We start from the raw sequence: 19,402 nt of genomic DNA on the forward strand, positions 1-19,402 counted from the left end.
CGGGGATTCCCCAGAGTCTAAGCTCTTTCCCGCTGATGTCTCCTGTCCACAGAGTTCATATACAGCCACCGCTCTTGGCGTGGGTTCATGGACTATGAAAGGGAGCTTCCCGGGACCCGAGCGGCACCCTATGGTTCTGCAGTGGCTAGGCTGTGGGTCCCAAGATGTCGAACACATGCTGACCGATCGCCGGTGCTGGGGGAGAATGTTCAGAGCTCAGCAGGTGCCAGAGCTGGGAGCCCGGCGAACACCACAGCACACAGCAGCTTCCCGGCCGGGGGGCCTCCGAAGAAGAAAAAGAGAAAAAAAAAAAAAAAAAAAAAAACAACGCTTTATAATTCCGCGATCGTGGTCCCTCACCTCAGTGCAGTTCCGCACCTTTTGCTTTAAGTGTTGCATCGCTGCGGAAACCCCCCAGAGTCTAAGCTCCTTCCCACTTATGTCACCTGTCCTCGGAGCGCCACATCTCCCGTGGTGATTCTGCCCTGACTTCAGTCAGATCCCTGGTTGAGTGTATGTGGAGGTCAGGGGGGAGAACAAACTGCTTGGCTGTGGGGCTGAACCCGCCTCACTTGTTGGTGAGGTGGGTACAGCTGTCCCGCACTCCACTGCCTATTTTCCGTCCTGCACTCTCCAAATTATCTCAGTCTGATTTCCCACTCACCTCTGTTTTTTCTTGTTCTCTGTGTCCCACGGTGATTCTCCACGGGTTCACACAGCCATACTTGCGGGGGAGCGATCCTCTAGCATTGTGGCAGGTCGAGATCCATGCCTTCCTCTCTGGGAGCATGAATTGAGGAGGTCACCTCCACTCCGCCATCTTCCCTCCCCCTTTAATTTTTTTTAAGACATGCGTTATGTCCTAGGATATGGTCAATCTTAGAGAATGTCGCACGAGCTGATGAGAAGAATGTATATTCAGTGCATTTAGGGTAGAATGTCCTGTAGATGTCAGTCAGGCCCATTTGTTCCAGCATTGTATTTAAGTGCATTATTACTTTGCATATTTTCTGTTTGGAGGTTCTGTCCTGTACTGTCAGTTGGGTGTTAAAATATCCAGCTATTACAGTATTGTTCTCTATCATTTGGTTCAGATCAAGTAGAGTTTGCTCTATGAATCTGGGTGTATGTCTACACAGCCAAAGAAACAGTCACGAAAATAAACCAACAGCCTACAGAATGGGAAAAAGTTTTCAGGTACTACACATCAGATAAAGGACTGATAACAAGAATCTATTTAGAACTCAGCAAAATCAGCAAGAAACAATCAAACAACCCTATCAAGAAATGGGCAAACGACATGAATAGAAATTTTTCAAAAGAAGATATAAGAATGGCTAACAAACATATGAAAAAATGCTCAACATCCCTAATCATCAGGGAAATGCAAATCAAAACCGCAATGAGATACCACTTAACTCTGGTGAGAATGGCCTTTATCAAAAAATCCCAAAACAACACATGTTGGTGTGCATGCGGAGAGACAGGAACACTCATACACTGCTGGTGGGAATGCAAACTAGTGCAACCCCTGTGGAAAGCATTATGGAGATACCTTAAACAGATTCAAGTAGACCTGCCATTCAATCCAGCAATCCCATTTTTGGGCATATACCCAGAAGAACAAAAGTCATTCTATAAAAAAGACACCTGTACCCGAATGTTTATAGCAGCACAATTCACAATCACAAAGATGTGGAAACAACCCAAGTGCCCATCAATCCACGAATGGATTAGTAAACTGTGGTATATGTATACCATGGAGTATTACTCATCTATAAGAAATAACGATGATACGACATCTCTTTGGTACTCCTGGAGAGAGTTGGAACCCATTATATTAAGTGAAGTATCCAAAGAATGGAAAAACAAGCATCACATGTCCTCACCAGAAAATTGGTTTCCCTGATCATCACCTAAATGCACATCAGGGAAAGATACCAGTTGGATATCAGACTGAGTCGGGGGTGGGTGGGGGGAGGGCATGGGTGTATGCCTACATGATGAGTGCGTTGCACACCGTCTGGGAAATGGTCATGCTTGAAGGTGCTGACTCCGGGAGGCAGGGGGTGGGGGAGGGGATGGAGGTATGACTACATGGTGAGTGCCAGGTGCGCTGTCTGTAGAATGGTCACGCTTGAGACTCTGACTTAGGGGGATGGGCGGGACATGGACAATGTATTTAACCTGAGCTTTTGTACCCCCATGATGAGCTGAAATAAAAAAAAAAAACTCAAAATCAATGGCATTCCTATCTAAAAACAATGAACATGCAGAAACCAAAATTAAAAATAATACCATTTATAATTGCTCCAATGAAAATTAAAAGCTAGGACATATACTCACCAAAACATATAGAGTGTATGTATGCTGAAAGCTACAAAAAGTTACTGGAAGAAATTAAAGAAGACCTAACTTAATAGAGACATATTGTGTTTGTATATTGGAAGAATCAACATTTAATAGTGAAGATGTCAATCCTCCTCAAACTGATGTATAGCTTTAATGCAATTTCAGGTAAAATCCCAACAAAGTTTATTGTAGACATAAATAAACTTACACTAAAATTTACACAGAAAGGCATATGCCCCAGAATAGCTGAAAGAATACTGAAAAAGAATAAAGTGGGAAGAATCACTCTACCTGACAGATATTAAGGCTAGCTATACAGATACAGTAATCAAAACAGTGCAGTATTGGCAGAGGGATAGACACAGCTCAGTGGAACAGAATAGATGTACACAAATGTACCCAACTGATCTTTGATGAAAAAGCACAAAAACAATTCAATGGAGGAAGGACAGCCTTTTGGAAAAAAAAAAAAAAAGATGATGCTGAAGTAATGGGACCTCCATAGGCAAAAAAAAAAAAAAACCCGAAACCTCACATCTTATATAATAATTAACTCAAAATGAATCAGGAACTTAAATGCAAAACATTTATATCATAAAAGTTTTAGGAGAAAACAAAGCAGAAAATTTTAGGAATAGGGGGTTAAGCTAGTTGGAGTTCTAGACTTGATACCAAAAACACAATCTATAAAAGGACAAAAGGGAAAATCAGTCGTCATCAAAGTTAGAAACTTTTACTTTGTGGAAGCCCATGGGAAGAGTGTAAGGATATATACATACTGGGAAAAAATCTTTGCAAATCATTTATCCAACAAAGCACTGCAATCCAGTATATATAAAGAATTCTCAAAACTGAACAATAAAGTAAACAATCCCACTAAAATATGGGCAAAAGACATTTCGCTGAACAGGACACATAGATGGCAAATAAGCACATGAAAAGATATAAAACATCATTACCCATTAGAGAAATGCAAATCAAAAACACAATAAGATATCACTACACACCTATCTAAATGGCTAAAATTAAAAAAGTACTGAGAGTAAACACTGGCAAGGATCTGGAGAAACTGGGTCTCTCAAACAGTACTGGAAGGTAATATAAACTGATGCAGCCACTGCGGAAAACACTTTCGTACTTTTTTATAAAATTAAATATGCATTAATAATTACCATATGAACCAGCAATTGCACACTTGAGATATTTATCTCGGAGAAATGAAAATTAATCTCTACATGAAAACTTGTACACAAATGTTCATGGCAGCTTTATTCATAATAGCCAAAAACTGGAGACAGCAAAAATATCCTTCCTTGGGTGAACGGTTAAACAAATGGTGGCATATGAATACCAAGGGATGGTGCTTAGCAGTAAAGAGGAATGAACTAATGACACATGCAAGAATTTTGATGCATATCCATGGAATTACTCTGAATGAAAAAAGCTAATCCCAGAAAGTTACCTACTTTATAATTCCATTAACATAACATTTTTCAAATGGCAAAATTTTAAGAATGTAGAACAGCTTAGTGGTTGGCATGGGTTCACCGGGTGTGGCAGGGAAGTGTGCATGGTTTTAAAAGGGCAACAGGAGGGATCCTTGTGCTAATGTAACTGTCCAGTATACTTTGGAGTGGTGTTGAATACACAGATCTGCACGTGGTATAGAATTGTACAGAACTAAAATGCACACACACAAAGGAATACAAGTGAAACTGGAGAAATCTGAATAAGATCAGTGGATTGTATCAATATCCTGGTTGTGATATCATACAATACTCTTGCAAAAGTTATCACTGTGGGAACCTGGGTAAAGTGTACATGGGTTCTCTTTGTTAGTACATTTTAAATCTACATGTGAATCTAAAATTATCCCAATAAAAACTTCAACTGAAAAAATGTAGGAGCAGAATCTTAAAATGTTAAGCCCTTGTAAAGGTTTCTACAAGGAATGTTTCTCCTCTTCCCATGTATACACTTACCTGTAGGAGACTCTGTAAGACTATCCCTGAACTCCTGGGGACCTTGCATCTATGGTTCTTCCTCTTGGTCTAAATAGATCACTTTAAGTTCAGAATGCAATAATAATGCACTGAGAATAAAACCTTGAGGTCATGGACTGTCATCTTAATTCCAGACTACCGTCACGTAGAGTGAATAACATTTTTACACTTATTTTTACTCCAAATGTTTAAATGGGCAGAATCTCCAATCCAATATCTTCTTTATACTCTACTGTGGATGTGGGTAGATATGTCATTAGGAAGCTAAGAAGTAAATGTAAGGCAGATAGAGGAAAACAACATAGGGAATGGGAATCCCGTTATACTGAGGTACACTTGGTTAGACATGATAGTGGCTTAGACAAGAATGATGAAGGTGGAAGAGCTTGAGACATGGCTGGATTCAGGATATAGTTTGAAGGCAGAGCTAAGAGAACCTGCCAATGGATCAGCTGTGGAGTATAATAGAAAGATTGCAGTCAAGGATGAGTGACAGGTTTTTGGCCTCGGCAACTGGGTAAATGGTGGTTCCCTTTACTGAGATGGAAAAGATATGACAAGAGAAGGTTTGTAGGGTAGAGATGAGGGTATGATAGATCAAGAATTGTATTTAGAATATAGAAGTGAGACATGTGTATTAATAAAAAGCTCCCCTGGTGATCCAGGTAAGCCTTTTATTTCCCCCACACCATCAAGCTGAGAACGAACCAGCTATTAGAACACTGGGAATCTCTCCCAGGGTCCATTTTCCATAAACCGAGGACATAACATATTACTCAACTTCTGCATAGAAGGAAGGAATATTTACCTATGGTGATGGCATTCTCATACATATCCTGCATAACATTAATGTAGAGAGTCTTCTGAGACGTATCCAATAATTGCCATTCTTCCTCAGAAAAATACATAGCCACATCTTCAAACGTCAACAAACTCTAGAGAATAGAATGGGCTGTAGTTTAGTACGTGCCACTATAGAAGTTGTCCTACCACCCATCTCTGAATTACACAGTAGGTCAGGGGCAGAAGAAGTTAACAACACAAGATTTAGGGGGAAAAAGCGAGATGGCAGAAAGGAAGAAGCAAAGAGGATCAGTAAACATCCTAGGAGGTGACCAGTTCCCACAGTGCCAAGCCTATTTGTCTAGAAGACAGTTGGGGCTAACACACCTCAAAGCACCTGCTGGACACTATGGGTCCTAGTCAGCAGGGGCAAGCAGACACAAGGCCATGTTCAGGTTGCCTGATAAAGCTGGAGAGTACAGCTCACCTGGGACTTAGGCAAGAGGAGCTCAGATGCCATCTTCTGGTCTTTAGTGCTTTTCTGCTCAGAAGGGACTAAAATCTGTTGAGCATGCGCAGCTGTAAGTGGAAAAAAGCCAGAGAAAATTTCTCTTTCCTGTTTACGAACATCCTGAGCTGATTTCTAAAATACATCAGGATGCCTTCAATAAAGACAGGTCACCTTGACAAGGGTGCGTGTGGTGTCCAGAAGTGGCCTTTTCATTGTAAATAAGAACCAAATATCCACCACTCATAGAACTGGTTCCCCAGTTAGTTCAGTATTTCTCCACATTTTATGAGAGAAATCAGTAAAAGGAAACACATTAATTTTTCCTCTCATAAAATAAATTGTTTATTGAGCTGGGCAAAAAAGGTCTGAAAATGAAGGACTCAGGTCCCCAGTGTACAGCAGGAAATGTGGAAGATTTTTGTCTTTTACTATTTTTTTCCTGTTGTACAATTTTCTTCACATTCTGCCATTGACAGCTCATGTCAGATCCCAATTTTTCCTGCAACTTGTGAGAGTGAGGTGGCTCCACATGCCCCTGCTCCATCTTCTTCTCTTCTTTCAAATTTCAAAGGAGCAGAGTTCACAGTGTGAGTATCAGGGTTCTGTGGTTTGGATATTTCTGTCCCCCAGGCCAACCCCGACCTTCACCCACCTTTGACCTACAATAATCCCACCTGAGAGACATCACAGCTGCTAGCATGCCTGTGCACCTGGAAATTTCCCATGACATTCTAGCTGAACCAATTACTATCACAGCTCCCAGGAGAAAAGAATTATGATGAAGCTCCTCACCTCTTTCATATACAGGATGGGTTTCTTTGTGAGTATTCCTGCCCAGCTGTTCTTGTAGTACCTGGCATGTATTCCAACATTCATTCTGGAACATGCCCATCAATTGGCCCTCTCCTGGCTTCCGCTTGAAGCCTGGGGCCACTGCTGTTCCTCCCACGAGCACTGCTTCCTTTCCCAGCTCATGGGCTGTGACCTAGAAATAATCCCCATCCTCATTAGCATAGAACTTACTTTTGGTTATGGGGTGGTAGTGGAGGGAGGAACAAGAGTAGGGGCCAGATTTGGGGAGTACGTGACATTAGTGAAAATAATAAAAAGACTGAAGGGGTACTGTGACACTATGCTCCCATAAAGAACTATACTCAAAATCTGGGAAAATTAGGATAAAATGGAAAAGGCTATGACTAATGCCACTACCCCTACAACCCAGAAATCCCCATCCCTGTGCACAGAGACCCAGCTCAAGCTATTAGCAGGGTTGGGCAGCCTGCCTGTTCCTCTTCACTGGCTTTCTTTATTGGCTTGGGTCCTTGCCTTAGTGGATTTCTATCTTCTAGTTTTCTCTAAAAGATAAGAAATTGAATTAAAAAACTCATTCTTGTCAGCCAGAATTTCCAATCCTCCCATAGCCAGGGAAAGATTTCATGAGGAAAGAGAATGGAATGGAGGAAAAGATGGGGGAAGAGTAGGGCTCCAACTTCCCTCCACATAATTTGGTTGTAATGAAACATCAAAAATATGTCCTGCCTCAGATTCTTTAAGGTGCGCTGCTGAGAAAAGGAAATGTGCTGCCATCTCCCAGAGGCATACCTTGGTTCCCCACTCTTCAGCAGGACCAAGGACAGGCCACAAAGGGAGGGCACTGGAGGCTCTTTTCTCCGGGCCCAGAGATATGTGTTCCCACTACAGAGGACACTACCCCTCAGCATCCTGATTCCCTCCACTTCTCTGTTGGCATTTGTCTTTTTTCCTTATCTTTTTTCCCTTTTCTCTTTTTATTTCTTCTCTTTTATTGCAGCCTCCCTAGAGTTGTTTGACTCATATTTCTGTTTCTCTCCTTTGGTCTCTATAAGCATTATCCATTTTTAGGACCTTTTGTCCTTTCCCAACTCTTTCTGGCCTTTCATTTCTGTTTCTAAGAACTTAAGTCTTGCTTCTTTAGCCACGCCAGACTAGGCCCACCACCTTCAATTCACACTGGCTCTAAATAGGGAAAAAATATATTTCTTTTCTCCAACACCAGGAAAGACTCTGCCAGGAACTCTGAAACCCTTGGCCTGACTATTACTGCATGTCTGTGATTTCGTATCCCACCTAGTTGTCCTAAAGGAACAACAGAAGAGTGACTTCATCTATCTTATTCCCTGATAACCTCCCACCCCAATATATCCACCCCTATCCTATTTCATTGTTTATGTAAGAAATCTTTTTTCTTACCACATTCTTTGCTCCATCAGGTTTTCTCTGCAACCATTCTACCAGGAACACAGCCTGTTTGACATTCTTGGAATGATGCTTCTGCACCCAGTTCTGGATGTCCCTGGGCAGCAGGGCCAGGAACTGGTCTAGCTCCAGCAGTTCGAAGATATGCTCTTTCGAGTTAATCTCTTGCCTCAGCCACTGACAGCATAATTTCTGAAGCTGGCTGACAGCCTCGAGTGGTCCAGGTGCTTCATGATAACTGAAGCTCCAGAAGAGCCTGAAAGTGCTGTCAGGATCAAGACCCTCTACTTGTATGCTGTATTTCTTACTTTGACTAGAGCTCTCTTTCACAGACCCCTTACTCTCCTACACAGACCCGATCTGGAGGTTCATGCATGCATCTGCCTTCAGCTCTCTACTCACCATTTGCTCCACTGCCCCATACCACCTTACACAGCTGAGACCCCATCAAATAGATCTTCTTCCCAAGGGTACTGAGGGAGAGCAGGAAAAAAAAGTACATGTCAAGAAGAAAGCCAGGTGACATATATTTACTTGCTCTTTATTATCACAGAAAAATTAACAGAAAAGTTCTTGTTCTGCCTCCCCTATAAAATCAACTGCTAAGTATTAGGACACTCATAATGATAGATTATTCAGGAGGTATTATGTTTCTCTCCTTTTCTTGGCTACTCAACTTTGAACAAGCACAGCTCAGGGAAGGTAAATGTTAGTCAATGTCTTTCTCTCTTTCTCTCTCTCTCTCTTTTTTTTTTTTTTTTTGGTAAACAGTATAGGAAAGGTTGGTGGGTGAGAAAACTAGCACCCATTGGCCAAATGGAGCTTTGAGATTATTTAATACTTCATCTGTGTGTTTCCTCTCCCTGCTTCACAAACAGGATATATTTGAGTTTCTCTAAATTTTAAAAGATCATATCAGTTTGTTTTTTAAGTCAGAAGAAAAATAACTTTTGTGCCCCTTCTCATGAAGATTGAAGCCTTTGTTTCATGGAACATTCAATACTCCCCTTTCCATTGTATTAATACCAGTAGGAGAACTGAGACAATGAGATCAGAGTAGAAGGAATTAGGGAAAAAGTAACCTTATTCCTTTCAGAAAATGTCCCTCTACGAAGCAAGCAGATTGTCAACATTGGTGGGGGGAGGGAATGCACTTCTTTGAAAGACTTATAAAGAGCACTGTACACATCTGTATTTGTGCATTCAACTTTTTGTTTAATTTAACTTGAAAAACTTACAGCTGGCCTTTGCTTACAGATATTCAAATGTCAGGTCACACACACACAAAAAGAGAGAGAGAGAGAGAGAGAGAGATGGTGATGATTAAGGTTCTTCATAGACAAGAAAGGTCTCAGTAATTGTAACCCTTCTCCTGACTTTGCATTTCCTCTGGATGTGACTTAACATATCCTCAAGGCTGAGAATAGACTTGAGAGCCTGATTTTCTGAGCTGATCCAGCAGAAACAGCAAAAAAATTATTTTGAGGATGCCATGGGTTGGCTTCTTGTTGCCCATCGAGACTCAGAAGGTACAAGGACATTTCTTATATTTTTAGTCAGCAGAAGCCACTGTTTTTAATCCTCAAAGAACCCTGTCTCCTGTGTTATGATCATAACCCAGCAAAAATCTAGAAGTTTCGTCAGGTGCAGCCATAGACATTACCACAGACAGGGACGCCCATAACCACGCCGAATGCGGGCATCCGCCGAGTGTGCTTCACAGGCATCCCTGGGTTATATTTGCATATAGGGTAGAAAGAGGTTGCTTCCGAGCATTAGAAATGCCTGTAGGAGCCTCCCCCTGGACTTTGCTGTGGACCGGTCCCACCAGCACTCTGGCAGACCTGCTGCCTGGCACAGCCGCCGCGGCGTTCTGGTAAACCCTGTGTCCCGCCCCCCACCTCAACTCATTGCCACTGAGCAGCCACGAAAGGCTGCAACTGGCAGGAGCAGCCAGTATCTCTCAAGGGCCCCTCGACAAGTTCCAAAGGGAAATCATCTTGTCAGTCACCTCCAGTCAGTTCTGACTTCTGTGGACGCCACTTACCTCTTCCTCGGCTCGAGGATGAAGTTGCCATGACTCGCCGCTGCTGCGCCAAGAGGGGACGCTATGTCAGGAAAGCCCGAAACTCCAGGCGAGTGGAACTCCAAAGTTCTGGAAACTTTGGAAGGGGACTTGGAAGATCGGTTCCCCAGGGGCTGCTCCACCTCCCTGAGACCTGATCCTGATCCTGATCCTGATCCGTTACTCTGCGGTCGCCTTCTGTGGGCCGAGCCTTAACCGGAAGAGAAAGAAGGCGTTCCCAGTGGCTTCCTGACAGCCACACCCAGCCATCTCCTTCCCTCTACCTGTGAAGTCTCAGCCTAGCCTTGTTAAGAACTGTCTCGCGGGTCCTTTCCATTCTGGTGGAATCGACCTCCTGCTCCAGTTCACTCCTGGATGCAAGAAATAGTTAATGCCACTGAGTCCCTGGGCCTACTGGAAGCCAATAGGAGCCATGCAAATGGCTGGGCCCTTGGAAATGATGTAGTCTACTGACTCCTGGTGCCAAGGTTTATCCATGATTTGCTAGGTGTTGCACATCCAGATTGGTCCTGCCTGCTTCCTGATGGCTGGGAGCCCTTTCTACCCGAGCCTTGCCCTGTAAGGGTTGCCACATCAAAACTCTGGGGCCATGGAAGAGATAGGCTCACAAGGTCAAGGACCACTTAAGCATTCTTGTGCATGCGCTGCACTCTTGCCCTTCCTAAGTCCCAGACAGAAAGTGCTTGAGCTGTTTCTTTAGGTCTCCTGCTGTCATATCCTGTGCTTTTTCTACTGCATTATGCTTCTTTGGAGGACAAGGATTTTGCTTCTGTCTTGTATCTCCTGTAGTGCTTACCATAATCCTCTGGGTAAGGTAGGTAGTCCATAAGTATTTACTGAATCATCTTTCTAAGAAACTGAACCTCTCAGGTTGTCAATATTGTCTAGATTCTCAGTATTTACCATGTTGGGCAATTTGGACAAAACCTGTCAATGTGAAACAAAGAGGAAAAACTGTGTGTAGCTCACTTGTACAATGGTGATGAAACTGATATCTTTTGGAAGTCAGTGTAAGAAACCATTCAGACGAGCAGAAGAGAGATTTGCATGACCAGAAGGAAAATAAAGAGTACCTGTTTGACTTTTCACATATAAATGCACATAAGTCTAAGTTAAAGTCAATCATCATTTGAAAAGCAAAGCTGCCCAAAAGTGTGAAAGAGGACACAGTGAATTATCTGTAAAGTTAGTGAAGATGTTTGCTTCATAGGAGAATCATTTTCACAATGGTCCTCTCAAAACTGTTCCTCAGGTCAGGCATTATCAACATATGTGTTATGACTCAATGAAGAGAAGTCAGGGCACTGTTAACTTCTGCATAATTCCCAGGCTTACCCTTCAACTGAATAACTAACCAGTGGAGATAGTCAGACAAGAGGCATTTTCTTTCCCTTAAACACTTCAACCTTGATTGACTCAGTAAGCCAAAGTGTGATCCTGAGCTTCAAACAACTTTATGAGTGGAAGCAACTTGAAGAGAATATTGTAATTTTGAGTAAAGTCATGATGAGCAAGACAAAGAAGTTAAAAGAGATTCCAAAATTGAAACCTACAACTCATGAATGTTAGAACTATTTTTTATTTCAGCATATTATGGGGGCACAAATATTTAGGTTATGTATATTGCACTTGCCCCTCCCCCCAAGTCAGAGCTTCAAGCATGTCCATCCCCCAGACAGTGTGCATCGCACTCATTATGTATGTATATACCTATCCCCTCCTCCCCCTCCCATCTGTGTGACACCTGATTAATGTTAATACTATATGTGCACTTAAGTGTTGATCAGTGAAACCAATTTGATGGTGAGTACATGTGGTGCTTATTTTTCCATTCTTGGGATACTTCACTTAGTAGGTTGGGTTCCAGCTCTATCCAGGAAAATACAAGAGGTGCTAGATCACCATTGTTTCTTATAGCTGAGTAGTACTCCATGGTATACTTATACCACGTTTTATTAATCCACTCGTGCATTGATGGGCACTTGGGTTGTTTCCACATCTTTGCAATTGTGAATTGTGCTACTATAAACATTCGAGTGCAGATGTCTTTTTTATAGAATGTCTTTTCTTCTTTTGGGTAGATGCTCAGTAATAGCATTGCTGGATCAAATGGTAGATCTACTTGTATCTCTTTGAGGTATCTCCATATTGCTTTCCACAGAGGTTGCACTACTTTGCAGTCCCACCAGCAGTGTATGAGTGTTCCTGTCTCTCCGCATCCACACCAACATTTATTGTTTGGGGACTTTTTTTTATTTCAGCATATTATGGGGGTAGAAAAGTTTAGGTTACGTATAGTGCCCTTGCCCCCTGCCCTGAGTCAGAGGTTCAAGCGTGTCCATTCCCTAGATGGTGTGCATCACACTCATTATGTATGTATACACCCATCCCCTCCCCCCGACATCTGCCCAGCACCCGATTAATATTATTCCTATATGTGCACTTAGCTGTTGATAAGTGAAACCACTTTGATGGTGAGTACATGTGGTGCTTATTTTTTCATTCTTGGGATACTTCACTTGGTGGTATGGGTTCCAGGTCTATCCAGGAAAATATAAGAGGTGCTATATCCCCATTATTTCTTGTAGCTGAGTAGTACTCCATGGTATACATATACCACATTTTATTAATTGCTTTGTAACTTTTTGATAAAGGCCAAAGAATGTTGGAACTTTTAACTTGCAAAGTTGGGATGGTGTAAAACAAATAACTACAGCAAATGCATAAGAAATCTTTACACAAAGGAACCTGAAATGATCTTGAAGCTGCTTTAATCACTTCAGGCTGCTATAAAAAATAGAATTGATAGGGGCTTAACCAATAAACATTTATTTTCATGATCTGGAGGCTGGAAGTCTGACATCAGGGTACCATCATGATTGGGTTCTTGGTGAGGGCTTTTTTCCTGGTTATGTCCTTGCATAGCCTTTCCATGGTGCATGCATGGAGAGAGAGAGGGAGAGAGAGAGAGAGAGAGAGAGATCTGGTATCTCTTCCTCTTTTTTGAAATAAGGGCATTGATTCCATCATGAGTGCTCCACACTAATGACCTCATCCAAACCTCTTAAAGGCTCCACTTCCAAATACCATCACATTGGAGATTAGGACTTCAACATAGGAATTTTTGGTGTACACATTCAGTTCATAGCAGCTTAAAAGAGGAGAATTGTAGGTACATTTTTGGAAATATGGAGAATTGGAAACCAACATGGAAGAAGATAGGATGTGGTTAAAATAGGAATGAAGAAGAAAAGAATTGCCTCCAAAAAACAAAAGTTGTGATTACAAAGGAAGTTATACAAAAAAGAGGAGAGACTGATGAAGAACAACAACAGACTGCTAAATTTAAATTATCTGCTCTAAGACAGAATTTTGATTACCTCATTGCTTTTTTTGATGCTACAGCTGAAATTTGAAAGGTTTCATTGCATGCTGAAGGAGATGCAACAAGTAGTAATCAAAAAACAATTCCAGAGTAGCTTCAATTCTAAAATTGGTAGCTTTCGAAACCCGGGCCTCATAAGATTAAAGAGTTTTTAAACATGCCTTTTACTTCTGGTTCTAGTAATTAGATTTTAAAACAGCTATAGTGTGATATAACTCACAAATGTTTAATAATACAATTCAGCCATTTAAAGTGTACTAAAAGTCAGTGGTGTTTAGCATATTCAAAGAGATGTACAACCAACATGGCAATCAATTATAGAATAGTTACATCACCTCAAAAGGAAACATTCAACCTTGTGTCTCTAACATCTCATTTCCTGCCATCCTTCACCTCCCCACCACCATCAACCCTGGGCAACTGCTGATCTACCTTCTGTCTCTATACACTTGCTTATTATGGACATTTCATAGAAATGAAATCACACAATATGTGATCTTTTGTGCCTCCTTTCTTACATTAAGCATAATGTTTTCAAACTTCATCCGTGTTGTAGCATGTGTCAGTTCGTCATTCTTTTACTGCTGAATAATATTCCATTGTATGAATATACCACATTTTGTTTATCCATTCATCAGTTAATTGATATTTGGATTGTTTCCACTTTTTGGCTATTATGAATAATGTTGCCATGGACGTTCATGTATAAATTTTGTGAGGACATATGCCTTTATTTCTTTTGTGTATATTTCTAGTGGTGTAATTGCTGTATCATATGTTAACTCTATGTTTAACTGTTTGAGGAACTGCCAGATTATTGTTCAAAGTGGCTACACCATTTTACATTCCCACCAGCAGTGTATGAGGTTTCTAATTTCTTCACATCCTTCCTGACATTTGTATTTGTCTGCCTTTTTTTTATTATATCTGTCCTAGTAGGTGTGAGGTGATATCTTATTGTGTTTTGATTTGCATTTCACTTATAACTAATGATATTGAGCATATTTGCGTATGCTTATTAGCCATTTATATATATTCTTTCGGTAAATTTCTATTCAGAGCCTTGGCCCATTTTTAATTGAGTAATTTGTCTTTTATTATTGAGTTGTAATAGTTGTTTATATCTAAATATAGGTTGTTTATCAGATTTATGATTTGCAAATTTTCTTCCATTCTGTGTGTTGACTTTTAACATTCTTGATGGTGTCCTTTGCTGCACAAAAGTTAATTTTTGCAATGTCTAGTTTATCCATTTTTTTCTTCAGTTGCTTGTTTCATGTCTAAAATAACAAGTGGCCAGGCGTGATGGCTCACGCTTGTAATCCTAGCACTCTGGGAGGCCGAGGCAGGAGGATTGCTGGAGCTCAGGAATTCCAGACCAGCCTGAGCAAGAGTGAGACCCCGTCTCTAGTAAAAATAGAAAGAAATTAGCAAGACAACTAAAAATAGAAAAAATTAGCTGGACATGGTGGCGCCTGCCTGTAGGCCTAGCTACCCAGGAGGCTGAAGCAGTAGGATTGCTTGAGCCCAGGAGTCTGAGGTTGCTGTGAGCTAGGCTGATGCCACAGCACTCTAGCCTGAGCAAGAGAGTAAGACTCTGTCTCAAAACAAACAAACAAACAAACAAACAAAAAAAAAAACCAAAAAACAAACGAACACTTAAACCAAAAACACAAAGATTTAAACCTATATTTTCATTTAGATTTTTTAGAGTGTTAGCTCTTTATATTTAAGTAGGTCTGTCTTCCGTTTTGAGTTAATTTTCATGTATGGTGTATGGTAGGTGTGCAACTTCTCTTTTTTACAGATGGATATCCAGTTGTCCTATAATCCTTTGTTGAACGACTCTTCTTTCCTCCATTAAATTGTCTTGTCACTCTTGTTGAAAATCAGTTGACTGTAGCTGTATGGGTTTGTCTTTGGAGTCTCAATTCTCTTCCATTGATCTATATGTCTATCCTTATACAAGTACCACACTGTCTTCACTGCTGTTTCTTTGTATAGTAAGTTTTAAAATAAGAAAGTATGAGTACTATATCTTTGTTCTTTTTCAAGTTTGTTTTAGCTGTTCTGGGTCCCTTGAATTTCCATATAAATTTTAGCATCAGGTCGGTTTTTGCAAAGAAGTTATCTGGGATTTAATAGGAATTGTGTTGAATTTGTAAATCAATTTGGGGAATATTGCCATCTTAATGTTGTTTTCCAATTTATAAACATGGTATATCTTTCCATTTATTTAGGTCATCTTGAGTTTCTTTCAACAATGTTTTTATAGTTTTATAGTATTGTTATGGTCTGACACGCGAGAAATGACCACCTAAAGACCGAATTGAGCCAAATTAGGAGTCTTTATTAGCTGGTCAGCGACTACTCTCGGCACCACCAAAGGTGGAAGCACAGAGAGCAGCCCTCAGCCTTTGAAGCAGAAAGCTTTTATCGCGGGGGAAAAATCACTAGGGCAGAGCAAGCATGATTACAGGGGCAAAAAGCAGCATTACATCACTCTCATGTCCTGGTGCAATGGGATCTGGGCAGTTTAGGGTTTGGTCATGCAGAACATGGGTGTTGCATTCCCACACTTGGGGCACTGCCTTTAGCAAGCAGTTTTACAGAAGCGAGATAGTAGGTTAATGATTTTTTGGTGCAAAACTCACACTGGGACATTACAGAAATAGCTTTGACAATGTTGAAATTTCAGCCTTTAACGTTATATGGCCAAAAGTTATAACAGTTAGTAGTCTTGAAGCTTTTGGCAATTAACAAGTATAAGTTTTGTGTTTTTCTGTTAAGTTTATTCCTAAGTATTTTATTACATTTGATGCTAGTATAAATAGATTTGTTTTCTAAATTTCGTTTTTGGTTTGTTCATTGCAAGTGTATAGAAAAGCAATTGATATTTGTATATTAATATTGTGTCCTGAAACTTTGCTAAGCTTGTTTATTAATTGTATTAATTTTTAGTGGATTCATTAGAATTTTCTATATATAAGATTGTGCCATCTGCAAATAGAAATGGCTTTGTTTCTTTTCTTCCAAACTGGATGCCTTTTATTTCCTTTTCTTGCTTAATTCCTCTATCTAGGACATCTAGTACAGTGTTAAATGTAAGTTATGGGAGCACATATCCTAGTCTTCTTTCTGATCTTAGGGAGAAAGAATTTAATATTTTAAGATTATGTATGATGTTAACTGTGGGTTTTATATAGGTGCTCTTTATCAGGTTCAGAAATGAACTTAGGATATCAGTGTTAACTGCAAGATATACCAATATTTTTAGGATGCGGTATGATTAATTGTTCATTAACAACCATTGTCTGACATTGTTTAATTTTTCTGGGCCATTCTGTTGCCTTTTTTACTGTGTACTTGTGTCAGGCAGTAAATAACCTTAACCCTTCCACTTGTAAAAGAAATGCATGTAATCCCTTCTTATTTAAGAATTTGTATGATCAGAAAGAAATGAGCATTCGTTTCATGAATAGAAGTCAATTTTTATGCAGAAAGTGCTTGCAAGCTAGAGAGAAGGCTGAAAGAAAACGCTTCAAACAATTTTTTTTCTTTCACTGATCTCACTATTCTTGAGCTCCTGAGGAAAAAGAAAAGTTAGAAATTTTCTTATTCTAATACATTTGCTATTTAGTTTTCTTGTAACACACGTCAAGACTTAGTTGTTTCAATCCCTTGTGACACATTTAGATAAATTGCAACTGTTGAAGCAGTGGTGATGATTTTGCACATTCCAAAATTTTATAAGTTGATGTAGTGATTCAACAGGAGGCTTCTAAATGCTTTTTAAAAGGGTTCTGAGTCTAAAACCTCAAATTTCTGATTATGATGTTGAGACCCATAAGTTCCTTTATTACATTAGTAAAAAATGTTAGATAATGGGATTAATCTGACTTCCCGCTGACTTCCTCTGATGAAGAAGATGGGTCAAAGAAAGGGAGACAAATGAGAGAACATCATGACTTTTTAAAATTGACTAGGAAAACCAATGAAAACTCATACTAAACTTGGGCAGGACTCAGACAAGATTCATAAGAGAAGAGAAGCAGGGGGTGTTTTGATCACTTGAACTGCTATTTTCACAATCTGTTACCAATGAAATTTGTTTTGTTTTCTCTTTCTCTCAAAGAATACATAGTTAGATATCTTCCTCCATGGTGCTATCCTGAGATTCTTTCTTGGCATCATAATTTTCTACTAGAATACTTCCTGGTGTTCTCTTTCTCATAGATACATACTCTTAGAGTTCCTATCCCCAATTTCCCATTCTAAAACATTATGCTTTCCCCTAGTAAGTCTCAGAGTGCAATTTTCTGGTTTTCCCTAACCTATGTCCTCTCACCATTAATGACCAAATAATTCAGGAGGGTCTTAGCTTCCATTCTGGGGACAAATAAAAAATCAATATATCATATCTTTGAAAAACTAGATCTTCTTTCAGCTAGTTCATAATAAAGCAAATGTTCTAAACAAAGAGGAAGGGGAGGGATTGGGAGAGGGAAGGAACAAGAAATAGGAGGAAGTAGAAGGAAGAAACCTCATGATAAGGAAAATGTCACACTGAATAATCATTGAGCTTGAACCTTTGATATTATGTAGTAGTTCAACCCCAGGGTATCCCATGCTCACACACTGCCTCAGCCTATTTGCTGACACCTTTGTTGGAAACTTTCTGATCAACTCACTGAGACCACAAAGAAAGGCAGATTTTCTAACCAATGCAGAGGGGAAGCAAATCAACACTGAAAGTTAAGGCAAAGACCCTCAATGAAGATTCACTCACTTTCATGTTTCTTTAAGATATTCAATGCCATGCAAACACTTTCAACAAGGAAGAGTATAATTGCTTATTACACTTGGATCTATGTTTTCAAAATTTCCCAGAGTATCCATATTTTATGAAGTCTCGTACCTGAGGACAAGCCTTAGGAACTCTGTTTATCTTTTTCTGACAGAGATGGGGAAATGTATGTCTCTGCAAAGGGCAGACTAACTCAGCCTCTTGTTTCCTCTGCCAATTCCTGGCTGACCTGGAAACTTCATGTTGCTCTAGCCCTTAGGTCTCTGGTTCCTTTTGTCTGGGGTGACATTTACTTGCTTGGCCTGCCAATAGGCACTACTGTCAGGCCCTGAGAGGCTTTAGGATTGCTAATCTGACCTGCTCATGGCTTCCCCGATAGGGCCTTCAGGAAAGTTGCACTTCACAATGAATCTTTTGTTGAACTCTAGATGGGTTCCCAGGATACCCGGCCTCTCTTCTTTAGTCCTAAGAGTTTCAGAAGCCCAAGTATTTCTGCTGAATGTCCAAAATCAGCATGTAATAACATAAAAAACATATAGATTCCCACAATTGCTGAGACAGACTTGTACATAGAAAGGCATCCAAATCAAAACTTGAATAAATATACTAACAGAGTGAGTTTCCCTTGGGACAAAAAGGACTTATTAGAGAATCATATCCAGATGTTACTTCAAAGACTTGCCATCCTCTCTTATTCAGACAGAATAAAATTTAAAATTGCTTTTTAGTCTCATGCTAATTGTTTCTCTCCCCTTCACCTCCTTCACAATGACCCACCCCACTTTACTTTGTAGAAATTACCCCCCAAAATACAGATCAACTGGGGGCAAGGAAGACCAGCTCTAAAACAGGATCCTCTGAATATGTATGCCACGTTACCAGGCCAAAGAAAAATCCCATTGATTCTATCCTGTGTAATTTCTCTAATGACTCAAAAGGCATGAACTCTGAAAAAAAGCTTTCTCTACATTCAGGGCAATTTATAGAATCTCTCTCCTTGATGGATTTTCAGGTTACAAATCTGATTACAAGTAAGAGAAACTGTCTCCACACTCATGACAGGTATAGAGTTTCTTTCCTATATGAATTCTCTGCAGTTTAATTTTAGCTGGGTGAGGAATTATCCCCACAAAGGAGACAACTATATGGTTTCTTTCCTGTGTGGGTTCTCCGCCAGCTCGTCAAGTGCATACCCTGCCAGAAGCTTTCCCCATAAGCCAAACATTCAGAGGTTTTTTTT

General features: G+C 40.3%; 1 protein-coding gene across 1 annotated transcript in view; it reads right to left on the reverse strand.

Moving 5' to 3' along the window:
* The window catches only part of LOC123627971 (zinc finger protein 75D-like), a 347,901-nt gene extending 339,606 nt beyond the window's left edge, over positions 1–8,295 (reverse strand). The window contains exons 1-4 of the mRNA XM_045537532.1: positions 7,879–8,295; positions 6,442–6,634; positions 5,626–5,717; positions 5,164–5,290 (exon numbers count right to left, since the gene is read on the reverse strand). Of these exons, the coding sequence (XP_045393488.1) occupies positions 5,164–5,290; positions 5,626–5,717; positions 6,442–6,541 (319 nt within the window). The 5' untranslated portion in view covers positions 6,542–6,634; positions 7,879–8,295. The remainder of the gene's footprint in view (positions 1–5,163; positions 5,291–5,625; positions 5,718–6,441; positions 6,635–7,878) is intronic.
* Between the last annotated feature and the right edge of the window lie 11,107 nt (positions 8,296–19,402).

Source organism: Lemur catta, chromosome X, assembly GCF_020740605.2.
Source record: "Lemur catta isolate mLemCat1 chromosome X, mLemCat1.pri, whole genome shotgun sequence".
Classification (NCBI taxonomy): domain Eukaryota; kingdom Metazoa; phylum Chordata; class Mammalia; order Primates; family Lemuridae; genus Lemur; species Lemur catta.